Raw genomic sequence first — 19,638 nt, 5'->3', positions numbered from 1 at the left:
TGTGCCATAAGACACAATACTATTATACTCAGTAGCTGCTTGACCTTGACATTATTTTTTGTTTCATTTTGGACCATCTCATCATAGGGGGTTTGTAAAAAAAGACATTCACGAGCGCAGGATTAACCAGGGGTTAGCTAAAGTGTCACAGCCGCTGTTTCTGACGGATCTTCTGTTGGTCTCACCTTCCAATACTGCTGCTGCCCAGTAGTTATTTAGCACATTTAGGTTGGCTCTACACTATAGAAGTAATGCAATATGACACCACTGAAGCACCAACAATCTTTGGCAGAGAGGGGTAAAGACCTTGTAAAACTACAACTCCATGATTCCATAGCACTAGGGCATTGCAATTAAAATGTGTCAAATTGCATCCATTCTAGTGTAGCCTACCGGCTGTTGGGAATTGTGAGAGATGAAATCCAAAACACCTGGAGGGCCGAAGTTCGCCCATGCCTGTTGTGGATGCATCCTTAGTCTGGCTTCTCAGGAAAAAAATGACTAATGTAGCTTGTCCCACAAGAACATGAAATCCCAGCACTGTGGAAGGGTTGTGCCAAAGTGGGTTCCAACTATAATATCAATTAAATCAATGGGATCTACACACATACTGACTCACCATTCAATGGTTCTGTCCTAATTGAGATTTATACCCAAATCTGTTAGCTGCTATGCTGCATTAACACTTCAAATCCAAGCTACTGAATGAGTCTTTCTTCCCAGTAGACATGCATACAATGGCACTAAGCTCTAGTAATTTAATTCAGCACATAATCCGGCAAATTCTAGCAGACATTAATTCTAGATTTATTTTTATTTCAGTTTTTGCTTTAGGTTTTCTTTTCTTTTCCTTGCTCAATCAACATTGACATTTTGATCTTAATTCGGATGGCTTGGCCACCTTTTAAAAATTGGATTGTTGTGCTTGTTATGTTCATGAATCGCCTTAAGGATCCTCTGAAGATGCCAGCCACAGATGCAAATCGCTAGGAGAAAACGCTGCTAGAACAGGGCCATACAGCCGGGAAACCACACAACACTCCAGTGATTCCAGCCATGAAAACCTTTGACAATACACCTTGAGGCTATTTGCAGGTAGGCGAATAAAACTGTGAATGTTATATATCAAGGCGGCAAGGGTTCTTGGATTATATCTCCCACGAATTCTTTTAGGTAAAGCGAGTTTTCTTAGATGAGGAATACTCAGAAGTAGTTTTGTCAGTTTCCTGTGCAAAGACTCCCAATCAAAGATTAAACATCCAGCCCTGCTTAGCTTCCACGATCATCAAGGAGCTGGTGCCTTTGGGGCCTTTAGGCTCTCTAGGTTCTTGTAATTCCCTGCTAGAGAACTTAGTTCCACACCTTTGAGATACTCCCACTAGTTGTTGCTATTAATACTTGCTCTCCCAACCAAGGACTAACCAAGGCTGACCCTGCTTAGTTTCCAAGATCAGACAGCATTTGGTGCCTTGAGAGTTTTTCGGTCTTTATGGTTATAAGCACTGCTTCTTAAACTGTGGCTTCAACCCCAAATGGGGTCCCCTTAGCTCAATGTTGGGGTCATGAAATATTTGGCAACACCAAAAGGTTTCTGAATGCCACCCACTTACACCAATCTGTTGGCAACAATGTGCAGTGTTTACAGTGGACTCTGCAGAAAATGCTGCAGCTGTACTTCATAGATAGAGAAGTCAGCTTGTTTAGCAAGTCTTGCAAATGCTGATTTGTTTTCAGTAATTATTTGGTTTTTATACCCATTTTGTATACTAACACAGTAGAGTCTGTTATCCAAGCTAAATGGGTCGGCAGAAGCTTGGATAAGCGAATATCTTGGATAATAAGGAGGGATTAAGGAAAAGCCTATTAAACATCAAATTAGGTTATGATTTTACAAATTAAGCACCAAAACATCATGTTATACAACAAATTTGACAGAAAAGCAGTTCAATATCTGCATAATGTTATGTTGTAATTACTGTATTTATGAATTTAGCACCAAAATATCACAATATACAGTAGAGTCTCACTCATCCAAGCCTCGCTTATCCAAGCCTCTGGATAATCCAAGCCATTTTTGTAGTCAATGTTTTCAATATATCGTGATATTTTGGTGCTAAATTCGTAAATACAGTAATTACAACATAACGTTACAGTGTATTGAACTACATTTCCTGTCAAATTTGTTGTATAACATGATGTTTTGGTGCTTAATTTGTAAAATCATAACCTAATTTGATGTTTAATAGGCTTTTCCTTAATCCCTCCTTATTATCCAAGATATTCACTTATCCAAGCTTCTGCCAGCCCGTTTAGCTTGGATAAGTGAGACTCTACTGTATTGAAAACATTGATTACAAAAATGGCTTGGAAAATCCAGAGGCTTGGATAAGCGAAGCTTGGATAAGTGAGACTCTACTGTATACCCAAAAAATTATCGGGCAGAAAGGGGCCATGGGTGGAAAATATTTAAGAAGCCATGGTCTTAAGTCCAAAACACCTGGCGGGAGGGCCCAAGTTTGCCCATGCCTGATCTATACCGTAGGTTGAATGCGGTTTGACACCACTCGAGGTTCGATGGCCCAGTGCTATGGAATCATGGGAGTTGCAGTCTGATGTGGTGCGTCAGACTACAACGCCCATGGTCCCACCGCAGCGAGCCTGGCAGCTCAAGTGGCGTCAGGAAAGCGCATTCAGGAACGGAGACGCGCCCTTAGCGAAGGAAGACTATCTCCCAGCATCGCTCCTCGGCCAGGCCGTAGGCAAGAGCAGGCTGCCACTGGGAGGGGTTTTCAAGGGATCTCTCCCTCCCTCCCTCTCTCTCTCTCCCTCTCTCTCTCCGAGGGGGAGGGCGCCTTCCCTGGCCCCGCCGGAGGGGGAGTTTCCAGGAAGTGGCCATATTGGATCCATTCAGTCGCTTCTGCCGAAGGGAGCGGAGCTGCCCGGCACCTTCGGAGGCGGCTCGGTAGGTCTGGAGGCCAGCAGAGGGGCCCGCTTTCGCCTGCGCCTCCTTTGGAACGCGTCGGAGCCAAGCCCAGCAGCCCGATGGCGGCCACCGATTTGGAGCGCTTTACCGTGAGTCTTGGCTGGCGCGTGTGTGTGTGTGTGTGTATGGGGGGAGGTGAGGAGGGTCTGGAGGAGCCCCTGCCGGCTTGGTGGAGGGGGGCCGGGAAAGGGCTCGCCCGCCGGCGCCGGGGGTCCCTTTCCGCACTGCCGCCCGCCAGCGAGGGCTTCTCCAGACCCGCCTTTTCCCTCCCTGGCTTGCATCGCCTTCCCCTCCTCCTGCCTCCCCTCGTGCCCTCTTTAGAACCTGGCCCAGGAGTCGCCGGTGTTCTGAGGCGCGCATGCGCACACGCCCCACCTCTGGAACACCAATCCTCTCCACCTCCTTTGAGGTGCAGCTCCATCCCCTTTCCTTCTTTTTATTACAAAGGAGACTCGGACCTTCCCGTCTTTGCAGCTGTCCAGTTGCCTTCCTTCCCAAGGTCCAGAGATGCCAGTGTTTGGGTCTGCAGCAGAATGGGTGGGGAGGCTGTCCCTGAGGGGAGCTCTGAGGAATACAGAATGGGGGGCGCCTGGTTCGACAGCAGTACATGTGAGAAAGGTCTTGGAGTCCTAGTGGAAAACAAGTTAAACGTGAGCCAACTATGTCATGCGGCAGCTAAAAAAGCCAATAGGATTTTGACTTACATCAATAAGAGTGTGGTGTCTAGACCAGGCATGGTCAAACTTCGGTAAGTGGCTGAGGAGGAAAACGAAGGGGTCTGAGGCTGTTAGGAATTGTGAGAGTTGAAGTCCAAAACACCTGGAGGACCAAAGTTTGCCCATGCCCAGTCTAGATCCAGGGAAGTCAACCACCCCTTCTATTCTGCCTTGGCCAGACCGCACCTGGAATCACACTGTGTCCAATTCTGGGCACTGCAATTGAAGAGAGATGTTGACAAGCTGGAAGGTGTCCAGAGGAAGGTGACTAAAATGATCAAGGGTCTGGAGAACAAGCCCTTTGAGGAGCGGCTTAAAGAGCTGGGCATGTTGAGCCTGCAGAAGATAAGGCTGAGAGGAGACATGGTAGCCATAATATGTGAGGGGAAGTCATAGGTAGAAGGGAGCAGGCTTGTTTTCTGCTGGCCTAGAGACTAGGACGCGGAACAATGGCTTCAAAGTAGAGGAAAGGCGATTCCACCTGAACATCAGGAAGAACTTCCTCACTGGGAGAGCCGTTCAGCAGTAGAACTCTCTGCCCCGGAGTGTGGTGGAGGCGGCGGCCTTCTTTGGAAGCTTTTAAACAAAGGCTGCATGGCCATCTGTTGGGGGTGCTTTGAATGCGATTTTCCTGCTTCTTGGCAGGGGGTTGGATTGGCTGGCCCACGAGGTCTCTTTCAACTCTATGATTCTATGATCTATTTGGGGATCTGAGCATCTCAGTGGACCAGATGTTCCTTTGGGAGTTTTTGTTTTATTATATTTGGGGTGGGGGAGTGGTTGCCCTGCTGTCCTCCTTTTGGGCTCTTCTTGAGATGAGGACATTTTTAGGTCTATGCTGGCTCACCATCCAGTCCCTGAGCACCTTTTGTTTGGAAGTAAAAAACACTCAGTGAAGCTGATTCTCACCCATTCCCTCCATAAGCCTCACTGAAAGCACTGGAAACTAGGGAAGATATTTGCCTGTTTTTGTGCATGTGTGTGGAGGGGTCATATCTTCTGTCCCTTATTGCACATGGGCTTAAGGGTGCATCTACACCAGGCATGGGCCAACTTGGGCCCTCCAGGTGTTTTGGACTTCAATTCCCACAATTCCTAACAGCCTCAGGCCCCTTCCTTTCTGCTTAAGTGGCTGAGGGGGAAAGGGAAAGGGCCTGAGGCTGTTAGGAATTGTGGGAATTGAAGTCCAAAACACCTGGAGGGCTCAAGTTTGTCCATGCCTGATCTACACTCTAGAATGAATGCGGTTTGACACCACTTGGACTGCCATGGTTCAATGCTGTGAAATCCTGGTGTGAAATGCTGTGAGGTTTGACGAGGCACCAGCCTTATTTGGAAGAGGATGCTAAAGACAGCTCCCAGGATTGCATTGCATTGCACATAGGTGTCAACTACATTATGCCTACAGTACAGATACACCCTCAGAAGAGCCCTGCCCAACCAGACCAAATGCCTAAGCCAGTCCAGCATTCGGTGCCCACCGTGACCAGCCGACCAGTTGCCCCAAGAAGCCCATTTGACAGGTCCTAAGTGCAAAATGGGTGGCCTTGTCTTTGATGGGGAATATTTAATGCTTTCTCAATAGAGGTGGCAAGTAAGTATGAAGATCAGCAGAAATGCTAGCTGCGGTTGTGAAGATGCTGCTCTGTTAGTTCTTATAAATCAAACATTTTATTTTAACCTGCATCTAGCTCTAGCGATTAAATCATTGGCCCCTAAAGTCAGCTTTTGTCTTTGGTGGTGGTATTTTCTGAAGAAGCGAGAAGCGTCTATGTCTGTGGGTTTGAGTCTGTAGCTAAATTGTTTGTTCCTGTCAACTAAATTAACACAATTGCAGCAATGCAGTAATGCACTATGGCTGCCCAAGGCCCGTTGGTTGCGTTGATGCTACTCCCTTAAGAGCATCAGCCCCTGTGTCAGATTACCTTGGGAATGCTAGCTCAGATCAGATAATAAAAGCTCCAGGCCTTTATTAGCTTTGAATTCCTCAAGTGGTTTCTCACAAGTCTGTGATGCAATGTGTCAGATAAGAGGGCTCTCTGAATGGTATGAGACATTTGATGCATTTATAATAACTAATCCATGTGGGTCTGTTTCTGACAGTCCATAGGTCTGTGAAGGGGTAGGATTTTGCTTTCCTTAATCCAGTTTTATCTGTGCCATAAATTCTAGTTGGTGTTTACTAAAACAAACAGCTGTTTTTTTTCTTTCCCTTTCAGAATAATTTCAGAAAGCCGATTGTTAGACTTCTGTGTGTGCCATTATGGTTTCTTTTTTATCCAGAACACAGCCAATGTTTTGTTTGAGTTGCCAGATGTCACTGGCCATTGCAAATCCTTAATTGTGTAAATGTTGGCATCCAAACAAGACAGAAGCATAGAGATGGCTTTCTAAGCCAACGCCGTGGGTGTCTCTGAATGGCAAAATCAATTAAAGGTTGCTTTGCACATGTATAAAGCGCGCATTAAACTGTCCAGTGCTGTGTGATTGAATGGTCAGATGGAAAAGTCTGGATCTTGATATGGTGAGCCTGAAAGAGCTGGTTGTTGTCTTATGGAGAAGAATTGGGATATTGTGCACATAATATACAGCTGCTTGCATATATATTGTGTGTAAGTAACAGTATATGTTGTGTAATCTCATTACGCTCAGCGAAAGATATTGTCTAGATCAATCTGATGCTGCTTTCCGTTGTATTTGTTTCTCGTGCTTCAATTGAGCAGTTATAATGTTTCCTGCATGACCTTTGTCACTTGTGCTGATCCACACAAGCACTTTCTGTGGCCATCTGGAAGCATTTGCTGCTGCCGTTTTGATGCCCTCCTATGGCCAGAAGCCAAAGAGAACTCAGGCTTCTAAAAGGATGTAAAGCAGATTTAGTTTATGACAAGTGAACAAACAGAAGCTTACATTTCAACAATGTGTTTGGGCATTTTCTCAAGTTCTTGTCAATAAAAGTTGTAAATATTACCATAAGGTGAGGAAAATAATCTATATTATAGATGGGAAACATGTGACTTGCTAGCAGCTAGATTTTGTTGGGTTCCAGGTTGCAGCATTCTTCAGTATTGCCTATGTTCGCATTGGTTGATTTTTGCTTGAATGGCAAACTTGAATAGATTACATTTGGCCCAGCCTGTGTGAAGCAGAGTATTTTTTTAACAGCATTTATGGATTTTGAAAGGTATCTACTAGTAGTTACAATAGTAAACAATTACCATTCTGGGGAGCCTGCTACATTGACTCACTCTGTTCGCACACACACAGTATTTTATCATAAGGCAGGAGTAAGGAAGCTTTGGCCTCCTAAATGTTCTGGACTTTAACTCTCGTTATCCTCACTCTACATGAATAGTAGTAAAGAACTGTAGTACAGTCCTAAACCTAGAGATGGCCAAATATTTAATTGTCTCTGTTCTATGTCATCTTGTTTTCTGCATTTTATTTTATGTTTGCTTAACTCTTTAAGCAATATACTTTGTAGTATATTTTGTCCCTAACCTAATGTTGGATTGTCTGCCTTGGGCTGACAGCATACATTGTTGTGAGCTGAAGCTGATATCCTGTATTGTAGGATATCTTGTGGCAATAATGAGTTTGTGACATTTCCTGAGATGGTTGGTGTTAATATGGATTTGGGAATGGGAATGTGAGGTGGGATACAAAATGTCAGTAAGGATGTTTGAGCAATGCAGCTCTTTGGCAGTGTCAAAAAGAAATAATTCCAAGTACATAACAGAGAGAAAAAATTCTTAAGAGTTAAAAACAAATTTAAAACAAGCCAAGACCATCAATATGTTTTTCCTAGTATAGGTTGGATATATCTATTAAGAGAAGCCATGGAAATGTAATGTAAAATTAAAACATCGCTTGAGAACCACAATAGGTTGCATATCCTGGAAAGAATAAAAACACAATGATGTAATAGCAGTTTGTAAACATCACAGTGAACAGTGTATTTAAGTTTTGCCAGAGGCAGAAATAGTTTAATATGGTGTATTGTTGTGTTTAGACATTGGCGCAGTTGTCTTTGTTTGACTTGACCATTAAAAGTACCATTGTATGCAGAGGGAGGAAGGTTAAGAAGGAGGGGTGCTTGGAGACACACACACAATGGAAGTATACAAGATAGTCAAGGAGACACAGAAACTCCGGTCCAGTACATTGACTTGAATGGAAAGCTCCGTGGGCATATTGGTGCCTTGCATGGCGTGCTACTTTGGGAACAAGAATGCAGTAGGACAGTAGAGACAAATAGTAACAAGGCAGTAGCATATGGAATCTGCTTGGTGAAACAGCCTGTGCGAGAGCTAGGCCTAAATGGAAATAATTTTTCTATAGGAAAAAGAACCTGGCCCGGATTAAGATCCGATCAGACACTAAACTATATTGAATTGAAGGGTTGCCATAGTGTTACCCTGGAAAATGTGTATTATTCTTACAGAGTGTTTTGATTTTTATTAGAGGTCCTATTTTTTATCCAAGAGAACACCTCTTGAGGAATTTCTACATCTTCCAGTATGACTCTATGGTCAAACTCCACAGGAAGCTAACTATATAATAACATTGGATAGCATAGAAATTCCTGAAGAAATTCTTTAGAAATCTCTAGGTCCTCAACATGACTGGAGGAAATTGATAATGGAGACCTACTGGAGGACTTAGAGATTCATAGACATAACATTTTTCATCAAATCCATGATTAAACAAATCTGGAAAAGTTGAACCAATGAATATGGTATATTGTACTGTCTCTGAACGAATGAAGCATGGTCATGATTTGGGTAGCATGGCAACATTTGACGTAGGCACCCATGCTCCGAATCTATGCATTAGTTTTAGCTAGAGTAAAGCCATTAATCAATTACTGAATGGCAAATCACATAGAAGATTGAGCAAACTTGTTTTCTTCTGCTCTGGAAACTAGAACATGAACAAGTGGATTCAGATGATAAGAAAAGAGATTCCACCTAAACATTAGAAATAACTTGTTTACTCGATGAGCTGTTTAACAGTAGAATGGACTGCCTCCAAGGATGGTGGAGTCTCTGTCTTCGAAAATCTTTAAACAGAGATTGCATTGGTATTTTTCAGGACCTCTGTAATTCTGCAGGATGACTTGTATTCACAAGGAATGTGTTCCAAGGCCACCTCCCCACCATGGATACCTGAAACCATGAATAATATGGAGCCCTATATTTTGACAATACTTGGGTCAGAAACTTGCCATAGGATAGTACTGGAGGACTTAGGCCCACAAACACTTCTTGGGGGGGTGAGGATTGGAATGTGGATAAATTCAACTGTGGATAACTAATCAATGTATACTCCTGTATGGCAAGGTGTTAGACTAGGTGGACCTTCTAGTTGAGACTGAGAATTAAGTTTGGGTTTATGGAAATAGGGAGGGGTTGCCTCGCTGTATATAATTTCAGAGATTCTTGGGTCTTAATATGCAGAGAGGCAATCCCTTCTTACATCCATAAGACCAAACCCAATTCTTTTATCCATCATGATGGTGTCATTCCAATAGCCAAAGCATAAATATTTAATAGTTGTGGTAGTCCCAAATTGTTGGGAGAAGGCAATAATTTTAACAGCTTGCCATCCCTTTTGGGTGTGCAGAAAATTGATATAAGGGGGATAAAAATAAACCGAGAAAAGGGACAAGCTCATTTGCATTCTAGCTTTGTGCGGATGCTTTGATAAGTTGCCAAAACACGCTCTCAGTAGCTGCTGTATTTCTATCGAGCAGCCAGCTCAGGGGGAAATTGTTCCCAGACTAATGTTAGCAGTAGTTGGGAGTACAGAAACATAAAAACAAACAATCAGCTTGGATGTTAAGGTTCATGTGCTAACAGATACATAAATAAATTATCTAAAATATAATGACGGAATGTGAATGGTGCAGATTGTGTAATTGCTCTCTGAACTGGTTGAAATCTGAGTTTGAAAGATGTAGTTAGAAGCTTGTGTTCTATTGTAAAATTCTTTGATATTATTTTGTGTTCTATTGTAAATTCTTTAATATTATTTTGTATATTGATTTTCTATGACTGTTTTTAATCATGTTGTAGTTTTATTGTTTGGTGATTTGTTTAATGTTTTTATTTGACTTGTATTGTCGTACCCGGGCATGGCCCCATGTAAGCCACACCGAGTCCCTTCGGGGAGATGGGGCGGGATATAAGAATAAAATTATTATTATTATTATTATTATTATTATTATTATTATTATTATTATTATTATTATTTGAAATTAGCTATAATAATGAAGAATAAATTGCTTCTTGGTACCTGGAGTAGTTCTGCTTCCTAAGCTATGGCAATAATGTTTTAACTTACCTCTTCTCCCTTCAAGGGTGGGTGCATCTTTCTGCCCCCCATCTCTCTCCCCCTTTCCCCAAGATCTTAGTGGGATATTGAATTGTGAGGTTTCTTCTAGGTATCATTATTATTATTATTATTATTATTATTATTATTTTACATGGCACTGTGAAATGTACATGACAGTATAAAAATTAATCAAATAGTACTGTCAAAATTCATATAGTTTAAATTAATATTACAAAATGTGTGTGTTTGTATTAAGGGTTTTGGAATTCTGAATTATTCTGTCCCACATTTAGATTAATTCAGTGTGAGCTAACTGTTCCATGCTTATACATTATTCCTCCATTGAAAATTAGGAATAATGTTCCTAGCATGGACTCTCTGTATAAGCCCCAAAGGTTCAGAATCTGGGTGGCCTAACGTGAAAATCAAATATGCTTGGTCGCAAATTAAAATGTTGGCATACAGTATTATTAGTGTAGGAGTTATGCTGTTTTTCCATAGTGCTGCTTTAAGAATTTGCCCTGTTTGTGTCTGCAGTAATGCATACCCCCACCATTCCCACCTCTAGCCCCACTTGTTATGTAAAATCCCCTTTCCCCTGGCAGAACACCAGGGTGCTCTTGTCTGTATGTGACCTTACTGCTGGCCTCCGAATGAGCTGGTCAATACTAATTAGTGGTGTGAGCAAACTGAGCAACCATGAAGCTCCCTGCATTGCCTTGGGCAAGTCATGCTCTCTCCACTTTATTCATCCCACAGGGTGAATGCAGGGATAATATTTAAATCTGTGTACTGAAGTGGTCCCTTGATGGATGCTTTTAATTTTATTATATGATATGACACCCTTCTCTACGGATTCAATACCCATGATTTTGCTTACATACGCTCTAAAGAAATATCCCCCTCAAGTATTTGTGGGCCTCCCCAGGTCCTCTAGTGCAATCTGATAATATGCTTCCAGCCCAAGTATAGTCACAATATAGGGTACACTGTTATCCATGGTTTAAGTATGATTTTTGAAGTGTACCTATGTGGATGTGTTGTTTGTACTGTATTATCTCCTCTTCCCTACAGCATTTACTGATATTTACCAAGCTGATATATGCTTGGTGCCCATGAAGAGATATAATACTGTAGATATTAAATGAATTGGAAAGCTGCATCCCTACTCATATTTTGGAGTGAGACCCATGGATTTCTGAGAGAGCTGCTCCTGTGAATGAGACTGGGTTGTACATGTTGTTTGCAGATTTTGATCGGGAAGCTGAGTGCTTCACTTTGTTCAGGTGCCAGAAGGGAAGGTTGTGTCTTTGGGGGTGTGGAAATATGCTTGACATTGTCCTTGCAGGCTGAGGAGCTCAGGTGGTGAAAAAAAAATCGAAATAGGTGGTGGGAGGGTTTTTCTGCCTGCATGTTCCTCACTGTCAACCACTGATATCTGCCAAGGGAGACTTCCTCTGTGTCCCATCACTGGGAGCAGTGTACTCTGCCGATGGGCAAGGAAGCACCTTCTCCGTCATGGCATCCTAGTTGTGGAAGGATCTGTTCTTGGCCTGACTGGCATCCAGTATTTTGCCACCATGTTAAAATGGTGGCAGTTAACAAAACCTTTTCCAGGACATGAGTGTGTGCTATAATGATTCAGCCTCAGTTTTTTAAACTATGGCTTTTATTACAAATTTTGAAGCTGTTCACATTATTTGAAAAAAAAACTTAAAATGTATTTATTTATTTGCAGCCTACCTTGAAGTCTTTCAATATAGAGAAAGATAAAATTAAATTTGGGTTGTTGTGTGTTTTCCGGGCTGTATGGCCATGTTCCAGAAGCATTCTCTCAGAGGATGCCTGCCATAGATGTGGGCAAAACATCAGGAGAGAATGCTTCTGGAACATGGCCATACAGCCTGGAAAACATACAACAACCCTGTGGTTCCAGCTATGAAAGCCTTCGACAACACATTAAAATTAAATTACTCTCTGGGGAGAGGGGGCCAGGACTCCCACAAAAGTGGAAAAAATACAAATAAACTTTTTTTTTGTATCTGAAGAAATGCCTCTCCAGGTCCTCCATTATGATGCTATGGAGAAATTCACCATGTAACCACACTGGAGAATATACAGATCCCTAGAAATGTGTTCTCCTTAGGAATCTCTAAGTCCCACAGTGCAATTCTGTGGTCAACATCCAGTGGAAGCCCTACTGGAGCCCCTAGAGATTCTTACACAGAACATATTAATCAAATCCACAAATAATCCAATCCAAAAATGTGGGTGGTTGGCAGTATTTCTTTATTGTTATCTGTTTTAAGATCAGTTCTCTGTTCAATAGGGAGCATGTGCAGATTGTCCATTTCCACAGTTGTATGCACTGGGATCTTGTGTCAGTTTCTATACACAAAAGGCAGAGCTGTGTTTGTTCTTATCTTCCTCTTCATTGCAGCAAGATTTCATTTAGGGTTGTTCATGATAGATAGTTGTCTTTTACAGATTAAATTGCCTCAGCATGCAAAGAAGTTGGCTGGGTTGGAAGGCCTTATTAAATATACCTTGTCAACTGTTGACACGTCTAAAGCTGGGTTTGGGGAGTGATTGACTGTTTGTTTGGAGACCTGCCATCACTTTCAGAGCTGTGGTTTCAAAGAAGCCTGTTTCCTCCCTCCCACCCTGTTAAATGTGAAATAGGGCTGCAGGGACTGCAAGAACCTGACAGTTGGTGGTGGACAATCTGGGAAGCCAGGCCTGTTCTACACACGTGCAGGTTTATTTTAATGCTCAGCTTCCAATTTCTTCCAGTTGGGTGTGAAGCTTTTAGGTGTTGGGGTGTTCTTGGCAACTCAAAGAGGTTTTCTTGGTGTGAGGGAAGCATTTAAAAAAGGCTGCAAATAGCTGAGGCAACAGTGTGAGAACGGGTCATGTGGTGCCTTGCTCTCATTTCATAACAGACCACAACTGTGAAATGTTCTGCAAGGCATTGCTGTGGGAAAGTGGGTTGCTTCGATTTCCCTTTGAATTGCCTTGGCTCTGCTCTGTGGTGCCTCCTACCAAACCAGAAAAGAAAAGGCGAGGGGCAAAGACTCTCTCCCAGAAGGAACAGAGAGAGGGGTGCTTTCAGATTCCTGCCTCCAGTGCACGACGCAGTGGATCACTTCTTCCCTGTTTGTCTTGGGAAGTTTCTGCTGTTATAGTCTCATTCACTAAAATGTATAAAATAATAATCATTAAAGTCTAAATTCACAATGAAAACAAACAGACACTGAGACAGCAGCAAGTGTTCACCAGAGCAGATAAAACCACTGTTCAAAGCAGCCCGTGTTATACACTAGAGGAATGCCGGGTGAATAAAAACATCTTTCCCTTGTGCTGGTTGGGCTGACATCACATTTGGCACCAGGCTGGCATCCCTGGAGGGAAGCCTATTTTGTAGCAGATCTTGGGAATATTGCTTTGTTTGGACTACAGCTCCCAGAATCCTCTTCCATCATGATTGTATTGATGTGGTGGTGGTGGCTTCGAGAGTTGTAATCCAGAAGAATGACTTTCCTAAGCTCTAGTCTGTAAATAAGGTGCTATTTCCAAGATGGGCTGCTTCCTAATTGTTTTCCATGTAATTTCAGTTGAAGGACCCGGCAGAGACCCACATGTTGGTGAAAAGCAAACCCTGATTATCTGATATGCTGAATGAACAGCGTTTGACTAAGAGTGTTTAGTTAGGCAAAGTGGAGAAGCTATTTCTGATATGCTTCAGCCATGACTCTGTAGATGAGGCGGAAGCTGAGTTTTTGCTTTGTTTTGAGAGAGGCTGCTGAGAAATGCCAAACAGAAGCAGATGTTAAACTAAAGTGGGTAATTGTACACAAAGCAGATGGAAATGCATGTGCAAAATTCCTCTGCTGTAAATTATATATTATGTAAACATTTTAAAATTAAAACAGCACAGTCCTAGCTATAAATAAAACGGTTTGCCTCTTCCCCAAATGCTACTCAGGGAAAAAAACAAAGAGTACAACATTGTTTTATATATTTGTAAGGAGAGGAGAAGGGGGCTTGATTTAGGGGGCAGGTTTTCAGCCAGGTTCAAAGGTTGAGTGGTTGAGAGGGTTTAAAAAAAAGCAGTGCAAGCAAAGCATCTGTTGTGCTGATTGCACAATACTCCAACATACATGCATGTGTGTCCAAAGTATGAGGGTGATAGCATGGAAAGGTTGCTCACTTGCAGGAGTTTGGGCTGGTTTACTTAGTCAAGCAAATTGGTGGTTTCTGGGAACCTGCTCTTTTCTGAACAAAGTTGGACTGGGTCTTGTCTGAGGATGTTGGATCACGTTGGACTTACTTACATTTACTAACATGTTGGACTACCTCTAAAGGGAAGCATGATATCAGAGCTGATACTCTGTCCTCACCCTGAGCTTCAGATCTGAATCATTGATATGGATGTTTCCCACATTTTTCCCAGTGCAATAAAAAGAGAACATATCCATGCAGGATACATTCTGCAATTATGTAGAAATAAAAAAATTGATTGAACACCATTAAATTATCTCACTTCTGGATCTAACATACCACAGAACTGCATTTGATAGGGATCCTTAGAGAGGTATCCTTCTTAGAAATTTGTTAGGTTGTCCAGCACAGTTCCAGGGTAAATATACCATAATAAGCTGGATAATCTAGCAAATTCCTAGAGAGACCATTTCCCTACCCGACCCCACCCTGGGAGTGTGTAATCACATGTATGGGTTCTGTGGTTACAAAGGGGTGTGTGTGTCATACTTGAGAGCCATAGTGCAGCAGCAGGATGGTGGCAGACTTGCCAGCTGAGCTCAGGAAAAACCATCTGATGCCTCCCGTTTCTGTTAGAATGGGAATTGTTTTCGTTTTGGAGGTTTTGCCCTCTTGCTGGGTTTCCCTATATTCATTATGTTCATATCCTGCCCTTCAACTTAGAAGAGTTTTAGAGTAACCTTTCTAGATTTAATCCTTGACATCCCCAGATTCTTATGTGCCTTCAAGTTTTTCTATCTTTTAACAACTCTGTCATGAGGATTCCTGAGTGAAGTTGGTTCAGAGGATATTTAGCACTCCTTTCTTCTGATGCTGAGAAATTGTGACCTGCCAAAGCTCAGCCAATGGGATTATGTGGAATCCTAATCCAACACTCAAAGCACTACTACCCATGCTGCTTCATCTCCAGGTAGAAGTGACAAATCAGCTGCGTGAAACCACTGCTAGTCATTGTTCAGAGAAATGGGCTAGATGGTCTGCTGATCTGATTCATCATTAGACACTTCTTCTCTAAAGAACAGATAGTTATTTTATTTTTAAACCCACATAAGTAGAAATTTCTGGAGCAGAAGTAACAAATGCTGAAACTTCCCAATGCAATAGGATTCTCAGGATGTCAGTGGGAAAAGCCAATATGAATTGCAGCTGAGGTCCTGGGAGGTTCCACTGGGAAAGGCCTGAAGGAGCCACTGCCACTTTGGGGAGTGCATTGTTGTGTCTAAAAACTCCAGTCCTCAGAATACCAAATTTTCACTGTTTGATTTCAAAACATCTAACTGCTTATTTTGGAGAGGGGGATGGGGAGCCATTTTGCTTAATTTGTGGTAAAATGGACTGAATGTTGGAGACCAAGGTTAAAATCACCACTCACTTGTGGAAAAGCATTGTGTGATTTTGGGCTAGTGATGTGCTCTCAGCTTCAGAGGGAGACAACGGCAAACATCTCCTGAAAAAAAATCCAGGCAAGATAATTTTAGGAGAGGGTAGCTTTTAGTCAGAATTATTTGAAAGCACCTGTAACCTTTGCAAACAGGAGCCAGTAGTGTTAGAGCCTATCAGGATTTCAATGGGAAGAGTAGGCCTGCTTCTGGCCAATGAGATAGTCAAGTTAAGTAGGATTGTTGGTATTCTGTGCCTTCAAGTCATTTCAGACTTTGGGCGAGCCTGTCTTAATACTGAGGGCGGGGGCCAGGTAAATGACCTTGGAGGGCCGCATCTGGCCCCCGGGCCTTAGTTTGGGGACCCCTGCCTTAGACTATGAGGAAGAGTATAGCTCCTGTGAAAGTTTAGATGAATCCTGACTTGATATTACTACTGACTTGGTCTTTTTTTCCTTTTCCTTAAAGAGCCAGACCACGTTTTCCTTTTTTGAGTGTGACTTCATTTGGGGAATGGAATTCTTGTGCTGCTCAAGCAGTGAACTTTCTCATCCTTAAGGTCATCCTGGAGGAAATGTCTTTCATATTTTTTGTGGTCTCCCTCTATGTTTGGTCACTCTGCCAAGGCACAATTTATGCTATAAAATCCATTTTGTGGGTCAGCGCTACAGGCTAGATTTGTTTGCTATCCTGGAATCTGGCCTATACCATTGAAATCTGTTGATGGAGATTCACATTTATTGCTCCATCAAATGCTTTTAAAAATCCCTTTGCATAGAAAAACTGTATACATAAGGAGAAGGGCTTTTGCTTTTGCATTCTACCTTCCATCCTAGTTTTCTAAATATAAGAAATACTTCTATGGAGGAACGAGTGTGAGCCCATCCTTGCAAATTGAAATGAGGCAGCACAGACAGGCATTTCCTTCTACACTCAGAGCTAGGCCAGAGCACATCTTATTTTCTCGCTCTCTCTTATCTCCATAAACATTAGACTGCTTGGCTTTTCTAGTAAATCTGAAAATCTTGGTAGTGCAGCATTCCTGCAGTATGCATAGGGTGGGGAGGCATCATTCCTAGAGCCTTACCCATCTGTATAAATAACTAGGTGGCTATTCTTTCAGTGTATCCAGACTGAGGGGTTAGCAGTTTCAGGCCAACTATGTGGGTTTGGCTTCCTTGTCTAGCCTAGGGAAAGTTTCAATATTTTTTTCATCCTGTAGATGTTTGTTCAGTTCTACCATACATGCTTTTAGAAAACCTCCAAGAGAATGGTTGCTCATTTTGTTTCATATTCAAAATAAAACGATGGAATAAAGAGCTCATACAGAATGAGCAGGCAAAAACCTCTGTATTTTGATCCGCATTTGTACATAAGCTGACTTCTTAAGGTGTAATTATTAGTTTTAATTGTATGTTTTGACTGAGATTCCACCTTGTGTGCTTTTAACTTTGTTGTTACATTATGATATATATATATTATGCTTCATCCCCTTGAGCATTGTTTGGGTGGGAAGGTGAGATAAAAGTAAAAGAAAAATTAAAACTTAAAAAGGAAAGTTGTTCCTCCATATCCACATATTCTGTATCCATGGCTTGAAAATATTGTTTTTAAACCCCGAAAGCCTTTTAATGTAAGGGACATCAGTTCACTGCATCATTGGATATAACAGGACTTGGGTACCCACAGACTTTGGTATCCATGGTGTATGTATGTGTCCTGGACCAAAAGCTCAGTAGACACCAGGGGTCTGTTGTATAGTTAGTGACAAGGGGATTTAGCACTTGGTATTATTCAGCAAGGTTCAACATTTGTGCAAAGGTCAGGATTAATAGAACCATGTGTAAATGTCAAAAGTAATTCTATATCCTCAGGAGGAGTTTTTAGACTCACCTACCCACATTGAATTCATCTGTTCATCATTATCATACTTCTTGAGAAATGCAAGCAATTGTGGTCAGATGAAAAATGTGAGTGGCTCATCAGATCCCATCCCTTAAGATTCTAAATACACCATATTAACGGCAGTCTCTGAGGATGTAACGAGTGCACCTGCTTGTCCAGTTTTGTTGGATTCATTTCAATTGGTTGAGCTCGAGGATGTGGACAAGATCCTGGGAGAGGTGAGACCGACCACATGCATCCTAGACCCCTGCCCATCCTGGCTGGTGAGAGAAGCCAGAGGGGGTTTGGCCGAGTGGGTGAAGGTGGTGGTGAATGCCTCCCTTCGGGAGGGCAAGTTTCCAGCGAGCCTAAAAATGGCTGTGATCAAGCCGCTGTTGAAAAAGCCATCATTGGATCCCACTCAATTCGGAAACTTTCGGCCTATTTCCAATCTCCCCTATTTGGGCAAGGTCTTGGAACATGTGGTTGCTTCGCAGCTCCAGGGATTCTTGGTTGACACTGATTTTCTGGATCCGGCACAGTCTGGCTTTAGGCCGGGGCATGGTACTGAGACAGCCTTGGTCGCCTTAGTCGATGATCTACGCCGGGAACTGGACAGGGGGAGTGTGTCCCTGCTGGTTCTGCTGGACCTCTCAGCGGCCTTCGATACCGTCGATCACGGTATCCTTCTGGGACGCCTCGCGGGAATGGGACTTGGAGGTACTGTTTTGCAGTGGCTCCACTCATTCCTGGAGGGTCGGTCCCAGATGGTGTCATTGGGGGATGCCTGCTCGGCCCCACAACCGTTGACTTGTGGGGTCCCGCAGGGCTCTGTGTTATCTCCCATGTTGTTTAACATCTACATGAAGCCGCTGGGAGAGATCATCAGGAGTTTCGGGGTCCGGTGTCATCTGTACGCAGATGATGTCCAGCTCTGTCACTCCTTCCCACCTGTCACTAAGGAGGCTGTCCAGGTCCTGAACCGGTGCTTGGCCGCTGTGTCGGACTGGATGAGGGCCAACAAATTGAAATTGAATCCAGACAAGACAGAGGTCCTCCTGGTCAGTCGGAAGGCCGAACAGGGTACTGGGTTACAGCCTGTGCTGGATGGGGTCACACTCCCCCGAAGGCGCAGGTGCGCAGTCTGGGGGTGATCCTGGACTCATCGTTGAGCCTGGAGCCCCAGGTCTCAGCGGTGGCTAGGGGAGCCTTCGCACAATTAAAACTTGTGCGCCAGCTGCGACCGTACCTTGGGAAGCCGGACTTGGCCACGGTGGTACACGCCCTTGTTACATCTCGTTTAGACTACTGCAACGCACTCTACATGGGGCTGCCTTTGAAGACTGTTCGGAAGCTTCAATTAGTCCAACGGGAGGCTGCCAGGTTAATAACTGGGGCGGCGTACAGGGAGCGTACTACTCCTTTGTTACGCCAGCTCCACTGGCTGCCAATTAGCTACCGAGCACAATTCAAGGTGCTGGCTTTAGCCTATAAAGCTCTAAACGGTTCCGGCCCAGCTTATCTGTCTGAACGTGTCTCCCGCTACGACCCACCTCGAAGCTTAAGATCGTCAGATGAGGCCCTGCTCGCTGTCCCGTCAGCCTCACAGGTGCGGCTGGCAGGGACGAGAGACAGAGCCTTTTCAGTGGTGGCTCCCCGCCTATGGAACGCCCTCCCCAGTGAAGTCAGGCAGGCTCCCTCCCTCCTGTCTTTCCGAAAGAGGACAAAAACGTGGTTATGGGACCAGGCATTTGAGCATGAGTAGCAGCAAAAATGAGATAAGAATATATGACCTACTGACAGACCCCACATGAACATGGAAAGCACCTTAAATGTATATTTAAATGTATAATTATGTATATTTTAATGGATATTCTTAATTTTATTGTAATTTTTAATCTTGATGGATTTTTAAATTTGATGACAACTGTTTTTAATGTGTATGGTTATACTGTAAGCCGCCCTGAGTCCCCTGATGGGTGAGAAGGGCGGGGTAGAAGTGATGTAATAAATAAATAAATAAATAAATGCCTTAGGATTTAGGAGGCAGGGCTCTATG

The 19,638-nt window shown here is 43.2% G+C and overlaps 1 protein-coding gene across 8 annotated transcripts in view; it reads left to right on the top strand.

The window, feature by feature from the left end:
• Positions 1-2,686: 2,686 nt before the first annotated feature.
• The window catches only part of septin8 (septin 8), an 82,611-nt gene continuing 65,659 nt past the window's right edge, over positions 2,687-19,638 (top strand). For 2 of the 8 annotated variants that reach the window (XM_062970386.1, XM_062970385.1), the window contains exon 1: positions 2,690-3,072. In XM_062970386.1, coding sequence (XP_062826456.1) covers positions 3,043-3,072 — 30 coding nt within the window. In that variant the 5' untranslated portion in view covers positions 2,690-3,042. Of the gene's footprint in view, positions 3,073-19,638 lie in introns of all 8 variants that reach the window. The other 6 variants (XM_008104723.3, XM_016991451.2, XM_008104725.3 and 3 more) reach the window with 5 other exon arrangements.

Source organism: Anolis carolinensis, chromosome 2, assembly GCF_035594765.1.
Source record: "Anolis carolinensis isolate JA03-04 chromosome 2, rAnoCar3.1.pri, whole genome shotgun sequence".
Classification (NCBI taxonomy): Eukaryota; Metazoa; Chordata; class Lepidosauria; order Squamata; family Dactyloidae; genus Anolis; species Anolis carolinensis.
The sequence above is the reverse complement of the archived record's forward strand: the minus strand, read 5'-3'. Positions and strand labels throughout refer to the sequence as shown.